We start from the raw sequence: 19,813 nt of genomic DNA, 5'->3' as shown, positions 1-19,813 counted from the left end.
ACGATTTTGGTCTTTGACCTCTGGCAATATACTCTAAAACAAAATAAACGACGCATCACGAAGGCATTATCTGAAAGCGACAGAAATTGTTAGATATGATATATGCCTACGGACGAAAAAGTATTCAAATTTTAGAAGAACTGAATGATTCATTCAAGAAAAAGAGATTCACAAACCGAGCAAGTCAATAACACGTTGGTCCACCCGTGGCCCTTATGCAAGTAGTTATTCGGCTTGGCACTGATTAATAAGAGCTGTTGGGTGTTCTCCTGAGGGATATAGTGCCAAATTCTGTCCAACTGGTGCGTTGGATCGGCAAAATCCCGAGCTCGTTAGTGGGTCCTGCCCATAAGGCATCAAAACGTTCTCAAGTGGGAAGAGATCCGGCGACCTTGTTGGCCAAGTTAGGGTTTGGCAAATACGAAGACTCACTAGAAACTCTTGGTGAGTACAGGCGGACATTATCTTGCTGAAATGTAAGCCCAGGGTGGCTTGCCATGAAGGGCAACAAAACGGGGCGTAGAATATCGTCGACGTACCGCTGTGCTGAAAGGGTGCTGCGGATGACAACTAAAGGGTCCTGTTATGAAATGGAACAGCACCCTAGATCATCATTACTGGTTGTCGGGCTGTATGGCAGGCGACGCTCAGGTTGGGATCCCACAGCTGTCAGAAGCGTCTCCAGACAGGTCTTCAGCCTGGAATCTCATTGACTGAACTGTCCTCTGTGATAAGTCCAACTTCGAGCTGAGCCCCAATGACTTGCGAAGACGTATCTGGGTTGGGGGTTGGGTTGTTTGGAGGAGGAGACCAGACAGCGAGGTCATTGAATTAGGGAAGAACGGGGAAGGAAGCCGGCCGTGCCCTTTCAAAGGAACCATACCGAAATTTGCCTGGAGCGATTTAGGGAAATCACGGAAAACCTAAATCAGGATGGCCGGACGCGGGACTGAACCGTCGTCCTTCAGAATGCGAGTCCAGTGTGCTGGCCACTGTGCCACCTCGCTCGGTGACGTATCTGGAGACGCCCTGGACAGCAGTGGGCTACCAATCTGACAGTCGCTCGCCATACGGCTCGACAACTAGGAGTGACGGTCTGGAGTGCCATTTCTGAAAGAAGTACGAGGGGTAATATACCTACGGCATGATGGTGCTTCATTACAATTCTCTCTGAAGTGTGGAACTAAAACACTAGTTCCGACAAAACGTTCCAAGTTGTCTGGAGTCTTCTCAAGTGTGCTATCAGTAATCGAAACCTACACTGTCGATGTTCATTCATCTCCACCTTCAAGTGCATGTACATTGCCTCGAACAAATTTTCGAACAAATTCCAGTATGACTTTTTGCTCGTCATCCTCTCATTGTAGTTGTCTTATATTCATCCTTTCTGAGGCTAGTTCCGTTGTTGAAAGCTGGTTGTTGATTAACACTGTTGGCTAGCTAGGCCTATCACAGCCACGTCAGAACCTCATTAGCCGCCACGTTTCGGAGTTCCTAATGTGCCTTCACAGCTAACGTACCCGTCCCAGGTTACTCGAAGTCCTCACTGTACTTCACCCCTGTAGGCCACGCCCTACTTTACAGTGTTCCCATCTGCCACAAGCTGGGTTGGCCTTCTGAGAGAGCAGAATAGCAATATCACCGCTTAAGATGGGCCGGCCAGAATGGCCGAGCGGTTCTAGGCGCTTCAGTCTGGAACCGCGCGACCGTTACAATCGCAGGTTCGAATCCTGCCTCGGGCATGGATGTGTGTGACGTCCTCAGGTTCAAGTAAATCTTAGTTCTAGGGGACTGATGACCTCAGATGTTAAGTCCCATAGTGCTCAGAGCCGGCTTAAGATGGTACGTGCATGTAAAGAGAATGGAAAACAAGAGGATTCCCAAGGAGATACATGAAATAGAGATGCGATGGAAACGACACAGAGGATGTCCAAGGGGTAAATAGCAGAAAGATGTGGAGGGGTGTGTTGAAAAATGAGGCGAGGGTTGGACCAAAGTGAACACAGAAATATGGTGAGAAAACATGACTAGATGGTCTGCTTATGTTGTGAACACACCCAGCCTGGTGCTAGAAACTGTTCAGGATGGTGATGATCCTCTCAGGGATCATGTCCTGCAGTTGGTTCCCATTTAGCGAAAACCACCCAGTATACAACCTAATACAGATCGTGGAAATTGAGATCCAGCAGCCAGAACCGATACTAGACTGCGTACATGATGAACCAGAACTGGAATTGGAAAATCGGTTTATGGAAGAGCTGATTTGAAACCCCCCCCCCCCCCCTAGTAAACACGGTGTGTGAGGTACAGTATCACCTCTTTCGTTAACTTAGTGGGTGTATCTGTGTCATGTGGACGACAGATGAATACTTTTAATTCTTCAGGCTTTCCTGGCGAAGCGTTGTCATGTTGATTAATCGGGTTTCTGCCGGTTATTCGCGTCTTTCCTGCACGATATTTTAACTGCGTGACTCGCAGTCTTCTTCAGGTGCTGTGGATAATTACGGAAATGGACAGTGGGGCAACTTGTTTCTGAAATTCACGCCACTCCATCTGGCGGAATTGTTTAGAATACTGAAAGCCGCTACTAGCCTCGTGGAGTAATTAAGCGCTGGAGCCAACATTGCGTTATCCGCTGATAACCCTGGAACGATGGTGTTATTACGGCGGCGCTTATCGGACAGGGCGTCAGCTTACTGTTTAGCCAACAGCTGTGTCAACAGAGCCGCTGCCTGCCTCTCATTGCTCGCTAAGTGCGCACAGCCTCGTTATCTGAGTGTACTATTCGCGGCATTGGGGGTCGGGACTCTCCTGACCCCGGACACATGACCCTACCGCGGGCTCGCCGCTTACGTAAGTGGTCGCCTGATTACCAGCAGACGTACTGGCGTTCAAGGCCGGCCAATTAGCAGGAGCCTCAGCGCCGGCAGCTACAACGCAGACAAACAATTTGCTGCCCTAGTGACGAGACAGAGAAGCTCTACTTCTACTTTTATATTCTACGTGCTGGCCGATACTTCGTACAAATATTAGCGATTTTCTGTCAAAACCACTCAGGGAAACACGACTGCCTGTATACCTCCGTACATACCACAATCTATCTTTTCTTATTCCCGTTAACCATACGCGCGAAACACAAATAGGGGACAACAGTCATCGGATACCTCCTTATACCGTATCGGACCCCCCCCCTCTCCTTTTGCTAGGCATAGTGCAGCAACTCGACGTGGCATGGGCTCAAGACGGCAGAAATGTTGAACCATGTTGCCTCTACAGCCGTCCATAAATGCGAAATTATTGCCAGTACCGGATTTTATACACGAACTGACCTCTCTGTTACGTCCCCTTCGATGGAACTCATGTCGGCGATCTGGATGGCTAGATCATTCGCTCAAATTCACAAAATGGTCTTCGAACCAACTGCGAACCATTATGGCCCAGTGAATGGGTGCTTTGTCATCAACAAAAAATTCCATCTTTGTTTGGGAACATGAGGTTCATGAATGGCTACGAGTTTTCTCCAAGTAGCCGAACTTAACTACTTCCAGCTAATGACCGATTCTGTTGGACCAGAGGACACAGTCCACACCATGCGAACAGAGCCCACACCATCAAGGAGCCACAACCAGACTGCACAGTGCCTTGCTCACAACTTGGGTCCATGGCTTTGTGGGGTCTGCGCCTCACTCGAACCCTACCCTCAGCTCTTACCAAATGTAATCGGGGCTCATCTGACCAGGCAAAGGTTTTCCAGTCGCCTAGGGTGCAACTGATGTGATCACGAACCCAGGAGAGGAGCTGCAGGCGATGTGCTGTTAGCAAAGGCACTCGCGTCGGTCGTCTGCTGCCATAGCCGATTAACGTCACATTTCGCAGCACGTCCTAACAGATTCGTTCATCGTACGTCCCACATTGATTTCTCCGGTTATTTCATGCAGTTTGCTTGTCTGTTAGCACTGACAACTCTACGCGAAAGCCGCTGTTCTCGGTAGTTAAGCTGAGCCCGTCGGCCACTGCGTTGTCCGTGGTAAGAGACAATGCCTGATAGTTCGTATTCTCGGTACACTCCTGACACTGTGAATCTCGAAACATTCAGTTCCCCAACGATTTACGAAATGGAATGTACCATGCGCCTAGCGCCAACTACCATTCCGCGTTCTGTCTTAATTCCCGTCGTGCGGCCGTAACCACGTCGGAAAGCTTTTCACATTGATCACCTGGGTATAAATGACAGTTCCGCCAATGCACTGCCCATTTATACCTTATGAACGCGATACTACCGCCAGCTGTATATGTGCATATTGATCCCATGACTTTTGTCATCTCAGTGAGCTACTGTACCATCACAATTGCTATACAGTCTTTCTCGCTTGCCGTTTCTTTAAGTTTATCAGCTAGTTTTTCGTAAGAACGGCGAAACCTCACTACCAAAAGAGTCGCATTTAAGTTCCTCGAGAAATTCTGTTAGATGTGTTCTCTCAGGTTTTCTGTCGGGTGATTAATGCTGTGCTTTCAGGTGTTCAGCTGAGTGTTTGATTCAGTTTTCAGGCATATTATTTCAACGACTGATCCAGTCTTCTTCAGATGCTGCGAGCTGTGTTACGCATACTCTTTGCCTGGACTATTGGTGGTGTTGCGCTGATACAATGTCTGATCAGTGGTTCCCAGACACCTATCAGATGACCTTAATATGGGGCGTGTCCATTCTACGTCTTCATGATGGGTTCAACTTGGCTGAGGGCACTTTCAGTGTGGTGTCTGAATGTTGCGGAGAAACGACAGCGCATTCTTCGTCAAGAGCGGGAACCAAAGAAGGTAGCAACGTTGCATGCTGGGGTCTGGAGAGAAATTTACGTCCTAAGTCATACCATATGTTTTCCATTAGGGTCAGATCGGGACTCTAAACAGTTCAGTCCATTTAGGAATGTCACTGTACACAGACCTCACAGTTGACAATGTGCACCGTCACGCTGATACAAACGAGCATCGTCTCCGAACTGTTCCTCTACTGTATGCAGTACTTTTTTTTTGTTTTTTTTTTTTTGCCGGTTACTAATACACAGCGTCACCGGTCCAGATCCGGTCCAACTGTCTCGGTGGACAAGTAAAAGGAGATTCAAAGCAACGGCTGAATAACAGCCGAGCATAGCACTTTGAAGGTATGGCGGTGGAACTTTAAGTTCCGTGCCACCCTCCGACGGTGGAAGGACAGAGGAGGGGCCCAGTAATGCGCCAACTCTGTGGTAAAGGAGAAAAGTGGGTGTACGTGAACAGGCTACTGCTAGCGACTGTACAAAATAGAAAAACGTGGTCGTATTGGACCTATCGTCAGTCAGATCCCGAATCCGAGTCCTCCAGAATGGTGAGCGGAAAGGGGTGTTGGTGCCAGCGGCGTGGAACTATAGTGCCGATGGTTTGGAGTCCAGCGATTGTCTCACCGAGGAAGTCCACTTTTGTGTGCAGTTGGCGAGCCTTACGGCGAATGGTCGTCTTGAGAAGGGCTGTATTTGTCTCCTCATGCAGAGTGACAATCCTGGTGAGTGGAGGGGCGTGAAGACTCCACCTGAGAACTTTACTCTGTAGGCGCTGGAGCGTCAGCATCCGGGACTTACTAACCGTGGCCCACGCAGGGGAACCATACGTTAGTGAGGGTAGGACAACGCAGTGATACAGCCACAGCTTGGTATCTAAATTCAGCTCTCGGCTGGAGAAGAGTGGGTACAAGTCCTTTGACAACTTTAACCCTTTATGGACGATGTATTCTGCGTGGCGGTCGAAGAAAAGTTTCTTATCCAACCATACCCCGAGATACTTGGTAGCTTGGGCCCACGGGACCCCCACGGGACCCGGACGCCCCCGATTGAGATCTTGTTTCGGAGTACAGGGCGCCGCTTAGTGAAATACAAGGCCATGGTTTTGGCGGCATTGAGGGCCATTTTATTGGAGCGACACCAGGTGACTGTAGCGTCCATTTGCATTGGGAGGCGAGCAATGAGTTGATCAGCGTTGCGGCCGGTCGTATAAAGCGCCGTGTCATTGGCGTATTGCACCAAATGGCAGTGACGGAGCACGGGAATGTCACTGACACAGATATTAGAAAGAAGAGGGGACAGCACAGAGCCCTGAGGGGTACCCATTGACATGTGGCGTACACTGGAGCGCTTTCCCCGCTGAGCAACGAGGAATGTCCTCTGGTGAAGGGGAGGCCACAATGCTGCAAAATGTTTTATCCTTCCACATTTAGCATTTTCTAAAGCGCAAGACGACGACCACATCCTAACGACGAAAACATTACCATGCATTAACACCACTTTGTCTGTGTTTCACTGTTGGTACTACATGCTCTGACAGGTAACGTCCTTAAAGCTTTCGCCAAAGCCAAACCCATACATCTAATTGCCACAGGGCATAGCGTCATTCATAACCCTATGTAATTAGTTTCCAGTCTTTCACTGTCCAGTGGTGTCGCTCTCAACATCATGTCAAGGGTCGCTTAACACTGACTGCAGAAATGTGTGACCACTCCATCCCTTTCTTTTTTAACTCCTTAAACACGGTCATTGCGCTATCTGGGTTGCTGGTAGCATTTTGAACTCAAGAGTGATTTTTTCCGCTTATTTCACGCGATCTTTTACAACTATCCTCCCGCAGTACACCCTGTCGGTCAGTGCATGAGGCCTGGTTGATCTGTTTTCACTGTGGTTGTTCCTTAGCGTTTCCACTTCACAATCACATCACTAATAATTGAGTTTGAGAACTTTAGATGAACTGAAATGTCCCTGAGAGGTTAGTTACTCAGGCGACATCCAATAACAAGACCACCTTCGCAGTCATTGAGCATTACTGCCCGACACATTCCACTATTTCTCTTTTGACAACGATTATACTTCCCGCCTACTGTACAGGACCTGTGCCTCATCACTGTTCACTGGTCAATCCCGCATTGCACAGGGGTGCCTGATACTTTTTATTTGATTACTGATTACTTACAACTGAGTTCGACTTCCGGCGCCTGGTACGTCCTTTTTAATGCTTCTCTTTTTTCAGAGCCCGCGCTGTTATTCCGTGAAACGCATATCCTCCTCTGCTGGGTAAGATGGTCGGGGAGATCTTAATAAATTGAGTGCGGGAGACCAGGTCTTGTTTAAATCCGAAGGATCTGTCCTAGTTCATTATGTTGCCACCATCTTTGTTTCAATAGATTCCTCAATCACACTACCCTATAAAATTGGTGTCTCTGTCATGATGCTGGTCTTGCCGTCTTTCATTTCATGCTCTATGTAAATCTCCTAAGTCGGAATCGCTGAAACAGTACCTTTCCGAGGGACAGCCCCATGTTTTAATACCTGCGCCACCTCGATATCTAGGCATAATAAAAGGGAAAAACCTCCGTCGTATCATCACATTTTTCTTACAGCTCCCTTAATTCATTGAGCTTGCCGAAGGTTTCATCTCCTATGAAAAGCCCCGCCTCCGTACACATGGTCGCTATTATACATTCTAGGTTTTCCATTCTGAGCTCTGCTCTAACATCCGTAGTGAATAAAAAGGACGAAAAGGGGAGGTGAGATGATGACTTACTTCAATTTTCACCAACCTGCGCTGCAAGATCATAGCTGACATCCGAACGCTCGCCGCAGCTTCTCAGGGAGTCCTTGGGATCTTCTAGTACGACCCGAAACGCTAATGTTGATGCCCCCACCCTCTTATGTTAATGGAAAGAAGCAGATGATGTGCTGCCACAACCTATTCTTCTTGCCTCATCACCACAAGCAACACCCCTTCTACACGGACTCAGAACGCCATTCATGTCAACATCCGTACAATTTGGTATTGTACTCGTTTTCGGCTTAATCAGTTTTACGTGGCATTCGCTGGGGGTGTTCTGAAGCAGAATAAACAACTAACATATCTTTCGGGCAACTTTAAACTTCACTAGAGTCATCCTCGCTTCTTTGGCACGATTGGTAAGCCGACGGCTTCGTCACTTCGCCACAAGGCTGTTGTAGCGGTAGCACCTTTTCCTTGTGACCCAAGGTCGCTGCTGTCTTTGGCGCGCCCTTCCGCCGGCAAACAATACGTTCTCGCACTCCACGAGTAGGGGATTCGTGTATCTCGTCTACAGCTGCAATACGTTAGTTGTGGATCTGAAGACACGCCACCGCGTTCAACAGCGCCCTGTACAATTATAATGCAAGTGGGATGTAAGTGCATTAAGTTAGTGTAGTGTATTCGCCCACGGATAACAAGTACCGTACTTTGGCATTTCTCCATAGATCAATATTTGTGACAAAAAGCACAGACTGGAAATTTAGACGCTGTTGCAGCTTTCTACCACTTTATTGCCTAATGAATTCAAAATTAATATTTAGTGCACGATTAGCATTCCATCGAAAGAGACAAAGTATAGTAGGCTGATTAATGGATAGGACCTGACGATTAATGGTCTATCGAATCATCGAAATTTTTTGTTCTTTTATGAACAAGTAGAGTGAAGTGTGCGTACAGAAAAACAATGGATGTGTGATTCGGAAGACAGAATGAGTTAGTGCGATAGTCACGGATAGCCATCTCGCGTTCTTGCAGTAATAAAACCACACAGAAGCTTACTGAATGAAGTGTACCTTTTAACTATGGTAAACCGGCGTACTCACAGTTGCTATGGGAGCACAATGGAGTTCACCAAATAATGTAGTGTTACGACACAATTCAGTAAGTAATATCTCGTTCCACAGAGAGAATACTGGATAATAGGAAGAACGAGATTGTAGACGGTGAAACGAGGCTACATAAATGGCCATTAATGTAATTGGGGTAAATGTTCATCTTAAAATGCGTGATGTTACATATGTCCAAAACTCTCTCAATAATTTAAAATTGATCTATGAATTATTCTGAATGTTTCGATTATATTCTGAATATGTTTTCTGTGCATCGAGTCTTAAATTATTCTATATGCTCCACCTCCTCAGTGCTGACAAGTCTATACTACGTAAGGAAAGCTGTTATTAATGCCAAGATTGACCTGAGTGCTACGAAGCTTAACTACACGAATTGCTCCAATGGAGATTGTATGTCCTTGCTTTTTTTTCAACCAACGAACAGGCTAATCGAACCATTTTGTGTGTGTGTGTGGGGAGGGGGGGGGGGGGGAGCTTAATTTAACGTGGAAACCCAATCATAGTCCATTTCGTCATATTTATCAAAGTCTCATAGCAATGCCAGAGATGAATGTTATGTTAAAGTGCACAAAACAAAACAAAACCTATAGGACCGACTAGAATCGAACCCTGAATCCTTTCATTTATTCTATGATATAAACCCAAGCAAACACAGTGACACACTAGATATTCTGTAACAGTGTATTCATATTTCGTTTTGCATTGCAAGGAGATGATACATTGATGACGAGACAGAAATAATGTAACTTAACTATATATTTGGCAGTAATGTAACAGCCCAGCTGGCCGGGGTGGCCGTGCGGTTCTAGGCGCTTCAGACTGGATCCGCGCGACCGCTACGGTCGCAGATTCGAATCCTGCCTCGGGCATGGGTGTGCGTGACGTCCTTAGGTTAGTTAGGTTTAAGTAGTTCTAAGTTCTAGGGGACTGAAGACCTAAGATGTTAAGTCCCATAGTGCTCAGAGCCATTTGAACCATTTGTAACAGCCAGCTTCTGGAATATCAAGCAAAATATTGTAAATATTTTTCTATTTTCGCCTATAGCAATATCACGTCCCTCATCAAGCTACATTTCAGGTGGCTACAGTGTAATTCTTATGCAGCCAGCTGATCGTTCAAACAGTGAACAGCAACAATTCGCTCGATAACTTGATTCTTGGATCTACCGTCATTAATAAATTGTGTAGCACTCTTGGATGGACTGGTGTTCTTGTCATAGTAAGAAAAGGTTTAATTTTGCCTTCAACTTTTCTACTTTGAGAGATTTTCCATTATAAAATATGTTTTATTAAGTCGACGTCCTCATTGCATTTGCTGTAAATGCTTGACGTATTAGAACGATGAAATATGTTAATTTGTAACCATCGCTTACGAACTTACGAATAAGAAAAGAATAAATGGGGAAACGCTGATCAGATGTTTTATTCAGCTTCACAGACGTTAAGACACGACATCACGGGGATTCACCCTCTCCATCGCATACGTGTCGCAAATCACTCTGGGCAACTGGAAAAATATTCTAGTGTGGTTGAAGGGTGTTTTAGGTCTATACTTCCTCATATTCTTAAACTTGTCTCAATAGTATGCAGCAGTTCCTTTGAATTTAAAAACACAAAGGAATGTCAGCGGAGAGAAGAACGTCAAATTCTCGACACAAAATTTACATTCGTTTTATATTTTGTTTGATTGATAAACTATTATTACAGGAGCAAAACTTATGTTTTCTCGCAGCAGCTATAAAGAAACCGTGTTTCAAATCGTCTACCATACAAATAACTCGAGTGGTGTGCGCTTCTATCGCATAAACGGAAGCGCAAATTGTCGAATCTAATCCGAAAACACACTAAATTTTTCGGTATGATACGAAATGTTACGGGGCTTCGAAATGATGCTCATACCAACAAATCGGAATATGCAACGCTATTAAACTTTAAATAGAAACACGATTTTTACTTCAATTTAGTATTCGTTTGCTTCTAAATTACTTCTAAGGCACTTTACGATTTTCAAACCCTTTGTATGGAGAAAAGTTGTATCATCTCCTTGCGAATAAAATGGATGACAGAAACACGTGTACTGTACATGTTTTCTCTACGCTGTTTACGACGTCCGATTCCGCTGGTACCAGCGTGGCACGCGAATACAGCACTGCTACTTCTACAAGACAGACACATATGATCGTCAGCAGACGCAGAGAAACGCCGAATGCAAAGCGCATAGCAAGTGGCAGCGACGGCGACAGAGAAAGCGCATCCCCTCTCTGGGATCAATATGACGACTGCAACTACCGCCGTCCGACTCTGTACGGATTCACAGCAACTGGGCTACTACTCACCAGCCTCAAGTCGTTGGCCTTGTATAGGACGGCTGTCAAGTTCTTCTCGGCCATCTTGGTGTCGACTGCTGATGCTGCTTCGATGCTGGAACAGTTTCACTACGCACGCGGAGCGTGCTGGCAGTGTTTTTAACCCGGCTCGCGAGACCGAGCGCCGCGCATGCGCAGAGCTATTTCATGCTTATTGGCCGCGCAGCAGGCCCCTTCAAATTCGTCAACGAACAGCGCGCCTCGCCGTGGAACGCACGTCGTTCAGTCGACGATGTAGTAAACCTGTTATCAGTGCATAAAACGAATGATATGCATGAGACCATGCAGTAAACTGCTCACGAAGTGTCGAAGTGAAGCATAAAACAAATAATACATGTTCAGGAAAATACTCTTTCTTAACTTACGAACACCGAGCGAGGTGGCGCAGTGGTTAAACACTGGACTCGCATTCGGAAGGACGACGGTTCAATCCAGCGTCCGGCCATCCTGACTTAGGTTTTCCGTGATTTCCCTAAATCGCTCCAGGCAAGTGCCGGAATGGTTCCTTTCAAAGGGCACGGCCGACTTCCTTCCCCGTCCTTTCCTAATCCGATGAGAACGATGACCTCGCTGTCTGGTCTCCTTCCCCAAAAAACAACATTAACTTACGAACAGTGCTGTACCTCTTCCGAGAAGGAAGTTTTGACCACATGGTGTGCACACGAAAGGTCTAATAGAGAAATAAGATATTACAACATATTCCAGAGATTTCTTACATCGACGGAGTGCAGTTCTGTCGACGTACTTTAAGTCCTCCCTGAATGAAGAAAGAAACTGCTAAACAGATAAATTAGAAAGAAAGAATATCACAAAGATTTACTGTTAAAAGTGTTCTTGCTTAAGAAGCTTCAAAAACCACGTTCCACTAACTTCATTTTAGTCCAGATTTTAGTTAGGAAGAATGAGTTAAAACTAAAGGCATTCTTGGGTTCAGTTGTTAATACCTGTATCAAACAATTCATCCAACCATAGGCACAACCGAACGTGGAAGTAAGACACGTCAGTCAAAATGGTGACGATTTACGGCTCCTGTTATCAACATAAAATTCCTTCTTCAGTAACACAAGATGTCTAAGGTAAGCACAATGAATATGTCTAGGCAAAAGTTAAAGAAATATTCTCATCAACGACGACGTCAAAGAACAATTCGAACAGTTATTGGCTACATCCGCAAAAAAAAGAAAAAAAATGCGCGAGTTACACATTAATGTGGCTGGTCAAGTAACTTTCATTGACTGCTGCACTAAATTTCAATGTGAGTGACACAGATACATTAGACAATTTTCCGACGTAGTCACCAGGTCTCTGTAACCAACGGTCGTAACGTACTACTGATCCGCTCCTTGATCGAGGAGGCATTCGAGAACGGCTGTATCAACATCCTTATCGCTGCAAAATCTCTTTCCGAAAAGATGGAAATCGTAAGGGCAAGATCTTGGCTTCTCGATCAGTATCACCGTCGTCTGTGAGGCCTCGGTCAAACTGTTGATATCATTTTACTACGGCTGCTTGCGACACTGAATGTGGCGCATATATCGCCAGAATTTCACGGTGAATTTGTGAGTAATTTAGACGATTCGCACTGTCCCGCGTACTTAGACTCTAGTGTACGTTCCCAGCTGTCGCGCCATGTCACTCCCACACTGACGCACCTGGTTCCCGCACCACAGCAGAACTGTGTCTGCTGGAAACTCGGACGATGTGCTGTCTTCTGACTTTGCGTCATTCTTGTTGCGCAATGGTCGTAGCGTCGAACGACATGTGTAACTTACTTGCTGCAGTCCCTACGTACAATGGGCGGTAACTGGAGAAACGACAGTCTGTGTAAACCTTGTTTGATAAAAATGCAAAACAACCTACACACCTCACAAGGGCTTCCACTGTTTTACACTTTACGAGCCGTTATGCTGAGGTAATGATGCTAAAAAGACTTTGGAATTATTTATTTGTATATCTACATCCGTACTCTGCAAACCAATGCATGCCAGAGGGCACTTCCCACTATATTACGTACTGGGCTTCTTCGTTTCATTCCTGTATGGATATTGGGAAGAATGGTTGCTTAAATATCCCTGTGATTAGTCTAATCTTGTATCTGCGGTCTCTATAGGAGCGATACGCAGGAAACTTTAGTAAATTTCTAGATTCCTCATTTAATATCGGATCTTGAAACTTGATTAGTAGGCTTCCGCGGTGTATGTACATCCACCAGGTGGTTATAGTTAAAGCGCAGCTATTCACGAAGGACCAGTGTGGGCCGTAATTGCCGTATGGCAGTGAAATTCGTAGGTATGCTAATGCATTAATGCGGACCCGAGTTACATTAGAAGAAATTAGTTCCAGTTTTGGTCACTAGTTGCAGATCTGCTGCTGTACACATTTTGTATGACAGTAAGACATCGACACTGTCATGTGGCAGCCATAACGTGAATGAACACTATGGCTATTGAGAAGAGAGACCGACCGCTGTTAGTGAAACTGTTTTAAGTGGACGGCAGCGATTAAAGTGCTACATGGGGAGAGCCTCGCTGGTTGACAGGCCTGAGGAGACGCCCCATGTCATCAAATGGTCTAAAGAAGATGATAATGAAATTGAAAAACACGAATGACCTTGCTGATGCCCATGAAAGAGGAAGGCTTCCTATCGTGGTGGAAGTTATTGAAGAGTTGCTCTTGCTTTAAATGACCATGCAGCACTTGCTCCGAATAGTGCTTGCACTCGTGCACCATCGTGAGAAAGTTTTGCGGTCTATATTTACACTGGTACTCGTACAAGATCCAGACGCAGCAGCAAGTGAAACGTCATGACCCGCAGCAACATTCTGAATTTGCACTTTGGTTTCTGGCACGGATCGAAGTCTATTACATCCGACCAGGCAATATTCTATGGAGACAGAAGATCCGCTTAACGCTGCCTTCCACTAACGTGTTATCTCCAAGGGTTTTCCAGACACATGCCCTGCAAGATCACGTGATCTGAGTATATGTGACTATTGTCTCTGGGGATATCTGAAAGAACGTGTTTACCATGGACATGCTGGGTCTCGAACTGATCTGAAGTCCAATATACGTCGCTCAGTTTCCATCGGAACTGCTGCAGGGAACTGGTGATCACGTCATTTAACGGATGCAGCATCTCGTCGAAGGTTCTCGGTTGAGCTGCGAGCCAGGAATGCACCGCTTCTTACACTGCTTCGTCCGAGGCAAATCGACGGCCCCTTAATGCCTGTTTGAGTGGACCATCGTATGTAACACTTGTACGACCATTTCGGAATTTTTCGATCCATTAGTAGACACTCCGTTGTGGCAAAACACTGTTTCCGTACTGCACCAAAAGTGTTCGAGGAATTTCGGCCGCTGATATGCCTTCCGACCACAAAAAACGGATCACTGAACGTTGCTCTTCTTTGGTGCAAATAGACAGCGGAGAAGCCATGATTAACAGCAAGGCAGCCATAACTAAAATAACCTAGCAGCTTGAAAATTGCAAAGATATAACAACAAATAAACAAAGCATGCGTCATCAACGTAAAACTACTGTACTACCAAAATAAACAAAAATATAACTAAATTGCTGATAATAATTGACTTACCCTCGTAGAATCAACACAATGCTTTTCTCACTTGTTTGACCTATTCTGCTCACGTCCCATTCCTAATCCATTACTTACGGAAAAATTTCTATTTGTCTTTCTTGCATTCACAGCGCCAGATTTGCATCTGGTGTCCAAAACTAGAACTAATTTTTTCCAGCCAAAATCAATTACGCATTAACACGTTAGCATATCTACAAAGTTTTGTTGTCGTATGATAATTACACAATGGACCTTTTTGAGCATCTGTACTTTAATTATAACCACCTGGTACCTTCAAGCTTCTGTCAGTTGAGGTGTTTCGCCATTTCCGTCAAATCCGTTCTTTGCACACTTTCACTATCCCTTAGTCCTATCTGACACGTATTCCTCAAGTTGAGCAGCATTCTAGGTTGGATCGTATGGAGGGAAGGAACCGCATGCAAAAATCGTTGTTGATTTTTACATTTCCAGAGATGTCTTAATGGTCAATCTTTCTCCTAATGAAGCGTTCAAATGCTTCCTTCTAACCTCACTCGGGCATCTATCTAACCTCTGAATTTTTTCTTAAAAGGAGACCACTTGTCTTCCACACAGTGCAAAGCGCATCTTCCAATCTATACAGCTGTGCTAGTAGGAATTTTTGGAACTGACAACATTTTGTTTTTATGACTAAATCCTTCAAAAAAATTTTATATTTAGTGTTATCCCTCTGAAGGGCCTCAAACTTGGCACGGATTCCTCATTTGAACTGTCTTACACAACACAATTAATATTTTTAACTTCCGACTAAAATTGATAAAAGGTAATTCACGATGACACTAGCAAAAAAAGGAACAAACATGAATAACTCAGTAACTAGTATTCTGATCAGAAGACGGCATCAACCTCACGATGTATAGCTACATCCTCATACCAAATTATGTTCGTAGCTTTTAATCCAGATCGCATCTCAGTTGCAATAAAATTTCGATAAAATGTTAGCAGCTCAGTAGTCCCGCTACTAGCACTCACAAATGCAAGAATCTTCGGCTGTTGGGGTGTTTAGACATGCAGAATACAACTCCACAATCATAATGATAGTTCATCATAGAACGCAATTTCAATACTTAGAATATACGAGGGTAAGTCAATTATTATCGGCAATTTAGTTATATTTTTGTTTATTTTGGTAGTACTGTAGTTTTATGTTGATGACGCATGCTTTGTTTATTTGTTGTTATGTTTTTGCAATTTTCAAGCTGCTATGTTAGTTTCGTTATGGCTGCCTTGCTGTTAATCATGGCTTCTCCGCTGTCTATTTGCACCAAAGAAGAGCAACGTTCAGTGATCCGTTTTTTGTGGTCGGAAGGCGTATCAGCGGCCGAAATTCCTCGAACACTTTCGGTGCAGTACGGGAATAGTGTTTTGCCACAACGGAGTGTCTACTAATGGATTGAAAAATTCCGAAATGGTCGCAAAAGTGTTACGCACGATGAAGGAGCCGGATGACCGTTTACCGCCACAAGTGAAGAAACCATTGAGCGTTCACGTGAAATGATTCTCTTAGACAGACGATTAACTATTGACGAAGTGGCACATCGTCTGCAAATTAGTCACAGTTCTGTATTCGGAATCATCCAGAACAGACTTGGGTTTCAAAAAGTTTGTGCAAAATGGGTCCCAAAACAATTAACATAGTTACATAAACAAACATCCTTGGACATCTGCAAAAAACATTTGGATTGCTATGGTAACGAAAGGGACAAATTCTTAGATAGGGTCATTACAGGTGAGGAAACATGGCTCCATCATTACGAGCCGGAGAGTAAACGGCAGAGTATGGAATGGAAACATCCAAATTCGCCGGGAAAGAAAAAGTTCAAGACCCAATCGTTTCCAGGAAAACTGATGCTTACGGTTTTTTGGGACGCACAGGGTCCAGTACTGGAACATTATGGGGAAAGGGGCACAACAATAAACAGTGTACGTTATAGTGAGATGCTTACTTCCAGGCTAAAGCCTGCAGTTCAGAGCAAACGCCGAGGATTGCTGTCAAAATGTGTTGTGTTGTTGCACCTACAATTCCCGCCCGCGTACTGCTGCCCACACTGCTGAAACGCTCCAGAAACTCAAATTTGAAATACAGGATCATCGTCCATATAGTTCCGATCTTGCCCCTTCTATCACTTGCTTGATCCACTCAATCAGGCACTAACGGGCCGTCGATTTGACTCGGACGAAGCAGTGAAAGAAGCGGTGCATTCCTGGGTCGTTGGGTTGTTTGGGGGAGGAGACCAGACAGCGAGGTCATGGGTCTCATCAGGAGCATTTCTGGATCGCACCTCAACCGAGAACCTTCTTTTATGACGGCATCAGGAAGCCTGTACAACGATGGACCAAGTGCGTTGAAACGCAAGGAGACTATGTCGAAAAATTATGTTCTTGTAAATTTCCTATTTGGTTACAGTAAAATTTTATAACTACTTTGCGGATAATAATTGACTTACCCTCGTAGTTGGCAACAATGGTCTGGCGAGTAAAAGCTCGCTGCTCGGCTACAGCGGCCTGACACACATCGTACTAAAGGCCAAACACACGTTGTATCCCAACATCCTGACTAAATAATTGTACAGCTGCTTTCAATCAGTAAAAGTACTTCCTTATACTGTAGATAACTGTATCATTAGTGTGGTCCACAATAGCACGGTAAACGATGAAACTGTTCTAGTTGTTGCTTCACATACGTTATTCTTATCCCTCAGGGTAATATAATTGCTGCGTAAAATTTGAGCTTAAGAAATTATATTGAGTGGTCGCTCAAGTCCTTTTTTTTTTCAGGCGTACGAATAACTGAATATCGCCACTACTAATACTAGTCTCAGATCTTCTCCTGCGAACTGGCTCCTTGGAAATGCAGTATATCAGTTGTCAACAGAAAGATTACCTCGTGCATTAGACATGCGCACAAGCGTTCAATTACATCACTTACAGGCACATAAGACACATACAGATAGTTATAAATTGACCTATGAATGTGCAGTTTCAGTGTGAAACTGTGCAATGACTCGAACACAGCGAATAGATTCATGTGCGAGGAAACTATTTAAGCTGAATGAGGAATATCTAAACGTTTACAGTCATCAGATGACCAAAACGAATTGCAAAATGATTTAGATAAGATATCTGTATGATGCAAAAAGTGGCAATTGACCCTGAAAAAAAAGTGTGAAGTTATTCACATAAGTACTAAAAGAAGTTCGCTAAATTTCGATTACGTGATAAGTCGCACAAATATGAAGGCTGTAAACTCAACTAAATACTTAGGGATTACAATTACTAATAACCTAAATTGGAACGATCACACAGATAATATTGTGGGCAAAGCAAACCGAAGACTGTGATTCACTGGCAGAACACTTAGAAGGTGCAACAGCTCTACTAAAGAGACTGTTTACACCACGCTTGTCCGCCGTATTCTGGACTATTGCTGTGCGGTGTGGGATCCGCATCAGTTGGGACTGACGGATGACATTGCAAGAGTACAAAGAAGGGGAGCTCGGCTCGTTTTGTACTATCGCGAAATAGGGGAGATAGTGTCACAGAAATGATACGTGAATTGGAGTGGCAATCATTAAAACAATATCGTTTTTCGTTGCGACGGGATCTTCTCAAGAAATTTCAATCGCCAGTTTTCTCCTCCGATTGCGAAGACATTCTGATGGCACCCACCTACATAAGGAAATATTATCACCACGATAAAATAAGAGAAATCATTGCTCGCACAGAAAAATTTAAGCGCTCGTTTTTCCCGCTCGCCGTTCGAGAGTGGAACAGCTTGAAGTTGGTCCATTGAACCCTCTACCAGGCACTATATTGTGAATCGCAGAGTAATCACGTAGATGTAGATGTTAAAGAGGAACAGAAACAGACAGAGAAAAGTTGAAATAAAGACACAAATATACCCAAAAAATGATGTTATTTGATATTGCTACGAAAAATACAGTAAAAGAGATTATAAATGAAGTGGACAAGCAATTTCTTCAAAGGCAAAGAGAAAATGTCTTTTCTTGTACTATGGCAGGAGTTGATCTGAAGACAGCAGCAAAACTAAGAAGAGGGAGCGAGAGAAAAGATATGGAATAACGCGAGCTTGGTATGAAGAAGAAATGAATTTATCCACGAAAGAAGCTGCAATCATCCTTCCTGCTACTTCATCATCATCATGTTCATCTGCTTGGCTGATGACAAAGAAGAATGTCGACCATCCAAACCATTAAGTACACCTTCAACATCATCTGCTCCATATGTTCCCTCCCGAACCACCAAATATACATGTAAACACATTCGAGTCACGTAAGATTGTTAGCGCTTTGGACAGAGTTTTCCAGATCGTGGAGCAGCATTTGTAGCTGGAGCCATTGCACAGGGGCCAAGTCATAATGTTTCTGATTTAACTATCCCTAGAAGTTCGATCAGGAGATCAAGAAGGTAAACTAGATAAGCAGTTTTAGGAGAGGAAGAGAAAGGTAATAATATGTGACCCACTTCTTTTACATTGGGATAGCAAAATGCTTCCTTATACCAGTTGCTGAGGCAAAAATGTTGACCGAATTTCTGTCTTTGTTGCTGGAAATGGACAAGCAGAGCTTTTATGAGTTCCAAAATTAGAACGGGGCACTGGTGAATCTCAGGCTCAAGTTTGTACAAATTTAATTAAAGAGTCGAATCTGATGTCGAAAATCAAAAGACTTGTGTTCGATACAACAGCTATAAGCAACACGGTGCTTCACGTAGGAGCGCGTACAAAGACCCAAGAAATCAGTGCAGAGTTGTTCTGGGCTGCTTACCGTCACCATGCTCTCGAAATAATGTTATCAGACGGATTTTCCTCTGCTTTTGGTACTTCTACAAGTCCAGAAACAACACTGTTCAAACGTTTTCAACAAAAATGGTCTTCAATTAACCACTGTAATTATTCTGCAGTACTAGACGAACTATTCAACGCTCTAGTAATGAAAAAATTGCGGATGAAATACTGGATTACTTGAGAAATTCTCTACAAGTACAACAGCCAAGAGATGATTATAAAGAATTATTAGAATTATCTTTATTGATTCTTGGTGGTGAAAGTCGTACTAGTGAGGCATTACGAGCTCCTGGTCCAACGTATCGTGCTCACAGGGTGGCGAAAGGCATTTATGCATTCAAAATAT

General features: G+C 44.3%; 1 protein-coding gene across 1 annotated transcript in view; it reads right to left on the bottom strand.

Moving 5' to 3' along the window:
* LOC126413317 (sorbitol dehydrogenase-like) overlaps positions 1 to 11,159 on the bottom strand; it is a 75,224-nt gene extending 64,065 nt beyond the window's left edge. Inside the window, exon 1 of the mRNA XM_050083216.1 lies at positions 11,017 to 11,159. Coding sequence (XP_049939173.1) covers positions 11,017 to 11,070 — 54 coding nt within the window. The 5' untranslated portion in view covers positions 11,071 to 11,159. The remainder of the gene's footprint in view (positions 1 to 11,016) is intronic.
* Positions 11,160 to 19,813: the final 8,654 nt, after the last annotated feature.

This window comes from Schistocerca serialis, chromosome 7, assembly GCF_023864345.2.
Source record: "Schistocerca serialis cubense isolate TAMUIC-IGC-003099 chromosome 7, iqSchSeri2.2, whole genome shotgun sequence".
NCBI classification, from domain to species: Eukaryota; Metazoa; Arthropoda; class Insecta; order Orthoptera; family Acrididae; genus Schistocerca; species Schistocerca serialis.
This window is presented reverse-complemented; position numbering and strand designations above follow the sequence as displayed.